This window comes from Polyergus mexicanus, unplaced genomic scaffold (assembly GCF_030449975.1).
Source record: "Polyergus mexicanus isolate NDT 795.1 unplaced genomic scaffold, iyPolMexi1.0 SCAF_15, whole genome shotgun sequence".
In the NCBI taxonomy this organism is placed as follows: Eukaryota; Metazoa; Arthropoda; class Insecta; order Hymenoptera; family Formicidae; genus Polyergus; species Polyergus mexicanus.
Genome location: NW_027223335.1, coordinates 4,787,091 through 4,795,210, shown reverse-complemented (window position 1 = coordinate 4,795,210; position 8,120 = coordinate 4,787,091). Strand labels below are relative to the sequence as shown.

General features: G+C 28.9%; 1 protein-coding gene across 2 annotated transcripts; it reads right to left on the bottom strand.

The window, feature by feature from the left end:
* Nucleotides 1-3,457: 3,457 nt before the first annotated feature.
* On the bottom strand, nt 3,458-6,514 carry LOC138939884 (neuronal calcium sensor 1-like). 2 transcript variants are annotated; one of them, XM_070308169.1, is made up of 5 exons: nt 6,337-6,514; nt 4,958-5,209; nt 4,358-4,688; nt 3,870-4,068; nt 3,458-3,505 (listed from the first exon to the last, which is right to left on the bottom strand). In XM_070308169.1, exons 2-5 carry the CDS (start codon nt 5,076-5,078, stop codon nt 3,458-3,460), a joined length of 699 nt encoding a protein of 232 aa, XP_070164270.1. In that variant the 5' UTR covers nt 5,079-5,209; nt 6,337-6,514. The 2 variants fall into 2 exon arrangements, with proteins under 2 accessions (XP_070164270.1, XP_070164268.1); XM_070308167.1 differs by lacking the exon at nt 6,337-6,514 and having other exon boundaries at nt 4,958-5,313.
* Nucleotides 6,515-8,120: the final 1,606 nt, after the last annotated feature.

The window sequence follows — 8,120 nt, the reverse complement described above, 5'->3', positions numbered from 1 at the left end:
AAATTTAATGTAATTATTAACTCGTGGCGCTATGCAACTGTTCGCTGACAAAATATGACATTAATATTTAATTATTCCGATGGAATTACGCACGCTTAGATGGAAGTTACACATCCTATTGGTCCTGAAAACTCTATAATATATTCCATAGATATACATATACTATGATATATCTTCCTTAGATTACAAAGAAAAAATCATAATAATATTTTATGAATTTTTCATGTTCATTTATCTATTTATTATTTGATAGCATTCCGACAGAGAGAGAGAGAGAGAGAGAGAGAGAGAGAGAGAGAGATTTCCATCTATCTAAATTATATTTAGAAAAACTGGAAATTTTTTATTTCAATAAAGAATAAATGTTTTAAATATATATACATAATAAGAATATTGGAAGATTTAAAGACAATTCTCATTTTATAAAAAAAAATTACATTTTTGTGTTCTAAGTATCCTGTATATTTCTGTAATAAAAATTATTGAGCTTCTCATTTATCAATTGCAAAATTCTGTAAATACAAATTAAGAGCTAAATTAGTTATATATTAAATAAAACTTTTTCTCAAAAATTGCAATATATTTAAAAATATTTTACTAATAATTTCGTGTATTTTTCTAAAAAAAAAATTTTTCTATTAATTTTGTTTGCACAACAACACTATTTATCAAGTGCTATATTTTAAAAGAAATATAAATAGAATACCATTAGAGAAAACAATAAGAATACAATTGCATATATTTTAGCGAATTGATAATTGGTGATAAATTTATTATCCAAATATTTATATATGTACTTAATATATCAAAATACGTATATAAAATTTATAAACAATATAATTTTTATATATTATTTTATGACATTAATAAATCTATTTTTTGGATACTGATTTAATCAAATTAATCAACGAGATACAAAATAAACAAGTATAATTAGAATAAGTTTAATCAACACACAAGAAGAATTAAAATAAATTCATTCATTCACTCAATGTGGAAATTCACATTGTGGAAAGGAATATTATGATGTACTTTTTAAAATCTCTTATTAATTTAAATATCAAATTTTAATGTTAAATTATTTTAAACATCTTCTAAAAATACTGAATTTTCTCTACCTCCCTTCCTCAAAAAAAAGCATAAATATTTACAGCTATAGCCAATTTATAAATAGACCGTTGCAACTGTTTGTAATACAAAATAACAAAATATTTTAAGGATATTAATATCTATTACTCACCGGTGCCGAATTTCTGCAAACCTCGTCAAAAATTTCTGTAAATTTCGTTAAATTTCAGAGACAGTCATAAGTGTCCAAATATCAGCTATCAGGTATCTATAAGAAAAATAATTATGACATAATAATTATATATATAAACAATATAAAAATCAGAATAAACATACAAAATTCTAAAAATATCATCAAAAATATGTCAATCTCAAAATGTATTTATTTAATAAATTATACAACAAATTACTTTTAAGTTCAGTAACATGATGCAAATCTATACAATTTCAAAAATCTTAAAAGATTTATTATGTCAATAAAAATATGTAATAATCGCATCTGTGTATCTAATTGTAAGTCTAGACCGTGAGAGAGACAGAGATCGAACAACAACATGAACAACAGACGTAATGAATGTTATACTTTACTAAAATTGCAATGTTTCGAATCGTTTGATTGACCAAATGGGACAAAAAAGATATGGATCTTTTTCTTCTAATCAGTCAATTAAATGCTTCGAAACATTTATAATTCTAGATAGAGTACACTCATCGTTCGTTGTTTTAACGCGCCGTGTAATGACTTATCTTAAGATTTATGAGAAAATTGGACTTGCTCTGGATTTTGCGAATATTTAAAAAGAAAAAAACATTTACGAAAGTAATTTATCAATTTTGCACAACTTGTTTTTCATCCGAATTTTCTGTATTCATTTTCAATCTCCGTACATACACACTTGCGACGTATTACTTCGAACTATCATTTGCAAATGCAAGACGTTCATCTTAGTACTTATACCCGCCACAGGCAGCGCTGAGAATCATCATTGCCGCACATATAGCATGGATAAAAAAATATGCTCTCTATAAACTATTAAAAATCTTCTAATCAAGTCACAAATAATGTTGTTATGAATAATCGCGTCTGTTTAGCTCAATTATCTTTTTTTTCGGCTTATGTATCTTTGAAAGACGGATAGTTTAAAAGGATCTATATATAATAATCCCGATTATCTCCACCGAAAAAGATCGCTCTATTTTTACCATTTGAAATTCCGGTCTATATATCATATAAAATTACTAAATAATGTCAGAATTTATTCAGAAAACTATCCTATTACGAATGATTACATCTATTTGGCTCGATTATCTGTTTGTCGGCCTACCTGTATGGATATTATCGGAGCTCGGAGTCTCTGCTTTTTTACGATACGACGGTTTCACGCGAAAGACAAACATGAAGTTGCTGCAAAAGCTCGCCTAATAAGGGCAATGTGCAATCGATTCTTAAGAATTTTTAAGTAAAATTTTGATAAAAACGGCACGCGGAGACATTAGATTTATAGTAACATCTCGACTATAAATATATATATAAACTCGATTCCAAATGTACAGCACTTAAAAGACTGATAGAAGAAAAGGATCTAATGGCTCGATTATTTCCGCCGAAAAAATCATTCGATTTTTGCTGCTTGAAATTCCAGTCTAATAAGTAATAAAATTCCGAAATAATCTCAGAATTTATTCAGAAGACGATGTTATTGCGAATAATCGCGTTATTTTGGTTCGATTATCTCTTTGTCGGCTTACCTTTTCGGATATTATACGGAGCTCGGTATCTCTGCTTCCTTACGACATCATGGCCCTGCGCGAAAGAGAAATATGAAGTTGCCGCAGAAGCGCGCTTAGCATGTTTAACCAATCAGAATAAAAGCGCCAAAACTTCCTGCGTTCTGATTGATCGAGCAAATGAAGTATTTGTAGTGTCAAGTGGAAGCCGCAATCGATTCGTATTTAAACACGATTTTTAAAATTTCGATAAAAACGGCGTTTAGATACAATATAAAGGCGCACGCGACATAAATTATAAATCTATAAAGAAACTTAATTTTAAATGTATAAGTATACGAAAGATAAGATAAAATAAAAGACTAATGGAGAATCTCTATAGAAAAAAGTCGCTCGATTTTTATCTTTCTAAATTCCGATTTAACATGCCATTGATCTATTATTTCATACTTTTGCATAAGAGACATCATAAAGAAAGAGAGAGATTTTAAAAATTGATGAATATATAATATATTACATATATTATTTAAGAGTTACAAAATATATTATTTAAGAGTTAGCAAAAAAAAAAAAAAGGGATATAGATTGACTTCTTCATAAATATTATAAATTACTTTACACAAAAATAAATTAGTCGTTAATCTCTTAAAATCGATTTTATTCACCAAATTTTATTAAATGAAAATAACTGGTTGTATATAATAGTATCCTGTAAAAATAAAAATTTGTGAAATCTTTCTATATGCACACATACACACACACACACACACATATGTTTCCATATTCGCTATTATTAAAGTAGAACCTACTGAGTTTTAACACCAAGAGGGCTGATAGCTAAACAGTTGTGTAAATCATATCTTTTATACATTTTTGATTAATATCAAAATTAATATTAGCATTTTAATGATGTATAAAATATATGTATACTTTGGAGAGAGAAAAATCTGAATATATTTAATAAAAGAGGCACTTTTCAGATTTTCATTCAAAAATCTACTAAATGAAATCCTTCTAGTGTTAAACCCAAATTACATCATTCTTACGACATAAAACATGGAATATTCTCGTACATTTTTGCAACCGCTCATGAACTCTTCTCTGGAGACCACACCATCTTTATTTGCGTCCATCTTCTCAAAAAATCTGTCCACATGGCTATCTACTACATGCTCAATAATTTGCGCGTCCTGCGCCATCTCATAAATCGCGGATATTATGATCAGCATCTCTCGTCTCGTGATGCAACCGTCCCCATTTTGATCGTACAACCTGATAAATATTGTAGTAAATCCAAAGAGATTCGTGTTTCATCCGTCATCTTCACTATTTTCGAGACTATCAATTAGAAAAAATTTTCTTTAGTAAGAAAATTTCTTTAGAAAGAATTGATTCTAGATCGGTCAAAGAATTCGATAATAAAATTAATTAGTTCTCTCCTGATTCGTAATGAATATATTATGGAATAAACATAATGTTTTCCCTCAATCCTCATGATTATTAGAACTCGATAGTTAATATCAAGTTATAACAAACAAAGAGACGCGAGATAGACTCTCACCTGAATATCCAGGAGAGTTTTTGGTCCACGTTACCATTGATGATCAATGTCATAACTCCGAGAAGATCGCTGAAGCTAACAATACCATCACCATCCCTATCGAAACTATTGAACAGGATCTGCGCGTATCTGGCCGAATCTCCTAGCGGGAACAACTTAGTGTACGCGGATATCAAATCGCCAGTCATCACACATCCCCTGGGACACAACTGTTTAAAGGCGCGATACAATCTGCGAATCTCATTTTTGGAGAAGCCAGTGCGCAAAGTTAGAATTGACAGTTGCTCGGGGAAGATGTACATCGAATGCTTATCCTCTTCCTGAATACTCTCTATGAAAATATAATCAAATGTAGTAATGATCGTATTTAAAATTATTGAAAAGTACTGATTGTGCGCGTAACACAATTATTAAAATAATTTTTATTTGCACAATAATTTCAAATTGTTAATGCCAAAACTATCACTTCTTTTTTAAATTATAGTATATTCGATAGATACTTCCTATTAAATTTTTTACATTAACAAAATTCAAGTCATATAAATGTATAATAATAATAATGAAATTATATTTAAATCGAATATATATATTTTAACGTACCAGTAATTTTTTGAATGCTTTTTCTCATTTTTTTTAGACTATTTTGCATCTTTATCGAGAAGCTTGATCGGCAAAAAGACTTACAGTTATCTTTGCCATCGATGTTATTAAAATTTGACATTCTAAAAAACTCGATAAGATACAAGGAATACACGTCGGAACAGTTTGACAGCGATCAATGCTTTTCAAGAGCGAAGCGGAACTGACGTACGTGCTGCAGCCAGCTGTACGGAATAGTTTTGATGATGGAGCCTGCAGTAGCCAAAATATTTAGACGATTTAGCTTGGCATGTTTGCAAATTTCAACGAGAAACAACGTATGAACGACGTTCGAACGATCTTAAGCTCACTGGACATCATCCACGTTTTCGACAACATTTTTTGATGGATTTTAACAAAGAAGCAGATTAATTTCTTCAAAATGCAATTATATTTTACTATCATTGCAATTATTAGTAGTTTGAATCGCTAAGTAAAATAATTCTTGGGTGTTTTACACTTAAATATTGAATTTGCCGTATACAAATCTTAATATCAATCAAATCATCTCTTATCATTTTGTAATTGAGAAAAGTAAAACTAAAACTTGACCCGAAATTCATTGTCATACTAGCGTTTTTTCTCATTATCTACTAGCGTTCAAGATTAATTCTTGAAAAAGGAAAGCGATAATTTTGTAAACACTTTTTTGGAGAATACATTTCTGAAATTTCTTGTCAAAAATTTGTGAGAGTAAATCAGAAGAAATATAGAAGCATTCGTGCGCAAAATGATTCAATCATATATCTCTTCGTGAATTTATAATAATAATAATAATAATAATATATATATATATATATGTATATATAAACTATAATTATAACAAAAAAAAGATTGTAGATAGACTATATGAATAAATTTCGAAGAACGAACTAAGTCTAAAAAATCGTCCATCAAAAAGCCTCTTTGTATAAAACTGCGCTAAATAGATTTTCTCTGCCAAATGCTATTAATAGTCAGATGGATTGAAAACTGACTATTACGATAATAAGAAATTGCAGAACAGCGAGCTGGAAGTCCAGCTGATAATTTACAGTGCGTAATCCGAGAACTTCTGGAAATATATTCACAATCCATCGAATATAAATTGCTTTGAAATATATATATATATATATATATATATATATATATATATATATATATATATATATATATAATCTTGTCATTTATAATTTACGAATCTTAATAACGGGGAGATTTATTACTTCCCAATGATATTTGTTAAGATGACATGATGAATTATATATTTATTTATATTTAAATTAGAATCTTTTTTTGTTATATATGATGTATACAATTAAAATTATAGTATTGTGTAATTAAAAATTGATTACTAGTACCTTCAGTTTCTTATAAAATTGCCTGCAATGTGAATGAATCAAAAGATTCCACATAAGATGATGAATAACCAGCAAAAAAAGTTTGATGACTGGTTTGATGAGCTGATTTGCACCAATATGGATTAAGCTGATTGAGGGAGATAAAATTTCTTTTCATCTTGCAGGATTAATAGAATTATGACCTGCAAAAAAATCATAATATCAGATCAGATATTATTGCAGTAATTAACATAATTGCTTGTTTTTATAAATCCTGTAAATTTAATTCAAAATCTAATCTTTTCTTTGTATGTATGTATTTAAATATTTAATATTTAAATTATATATATATATATATATATATATATATATTGTCAAGCAGTTAAGTGTAATTTAGACAATACCAGTAAAAATGATACATAAAACTGTTATGCATAAATTTCTGCCAATAAACATTTATCTGAGCGGATATCTAAAAAATTACGTACATATCGTACTTTAAAGAGTTAAAGGGCAACTTGCGCCATATTAATCTGTGCGATTGGTTTCACAGTTCGAAAAGTATGTCAAGTTTGCAGGCAAGATAATCCACAATATCTTCGCAAGCAATGTCCTTGACATAATATTCGAATGTGGAGCAACTTCCAATCAAGTTTGCCAGCGCGGAAGAGGTAGACGCGATGATGGAAATTACACATCTCATAAGGATCACATCTTGCAAATTATACATACATATTATAATGTAGGTCACGCAATCTTTTTCTTTCGCAATCTTATCGAGGAAACGCATACGCCACGAATGCATTTTATAATCGAATGCACGCATGACAACATGCAAGAATGTATCGGTAACGTTACGTATGAAAATTATTATTTCATGTAGAATATCGGATTTGCGAATATATACACACATAAACCTGAGCCGAAAAAATGCGATTTATGAATTAAACATCACGTATGCTAATCAAGGAAGCGTACGCGACTTGATCTAATCGCGATTACTATACAGTCAGAAGCGTCTGCTTACGAACAAATTATTCTGCTTACGAACAAATTATTAAATAAACGTATAAGTTCTTTTTCGCAAGCAGTTACGTAAAATCTTATTATCACAAGGCATGCCGGACAAATGAGTAATTATTATGTGGAATCAGCATCTTTACAAATTTATTTCTCTTTGCGTTTTCCATGAACGATATTCTTATGTGCGTGGAATATATGCAAACGAGAGAATAAATAAACGTTACGAATGTTGCATATAAATCAGCATAGACAATGAAAAGGGATCTTCCCCAAGTTCAAAAACGCGCAAACACGTGCGTCATTTCATCAGCACGTGCAGAATTCTAAATCGAGGAAATGAAGATAGAATTTACTACATCTCTAAAATTTCTCATTGCTTGATTCAGAATCATATCACAAAAAAGATGAAAGATCTAGAATTTATCTCATGTAACTGAAACTTATAAATCTTAAAAAATATTATAGAAATAGATAATTATCTGAGATATCAAACACACGCAAACAAAGGATCTATAAAATAATAAAAGTTTCTCTAAAGAGAATTAAAATACTGCAGATTATATCTGTAAAATTAAATATCAATTATGACCATATATATATATATATATATATATATATATATATATATATATATATAGAGAGAGAGAGAGAGAGAGAGAGAGAGAGAGAGAGAGAGAGATTTTTTTAGATAAACTTTAGAATTTTTATAAAAAAATTACGATTGCGTATTATATATCTATAGATACAAAAATCTAAGATCATACACTGCAGTTCGTAGAATG

Bases quoted from the DNA above. Each gene is read 5' to 3' on its own strand.
- LOC138939884 (XM_070308169.1), bottom strand. From the start codon at position 5,078: ATGTCAAATTTTAATAACATCGATGGCAAAGATAACTGTAAGTCTTTT. The intron at 4,069-4,357 runs GTGAGAGTCTAT...AATATTTATCAG, and splicing joins AAACTCTCCTGGATATTCAG to GTTGTACGATCAAAATGGGG. The intron at 3,506-3,869 runs GTACGAGAATAT...TTATTTTTACAG, and splicing joins TCATGAGCGGTTGCAAAAAT to GATACTATTATATACAACCA.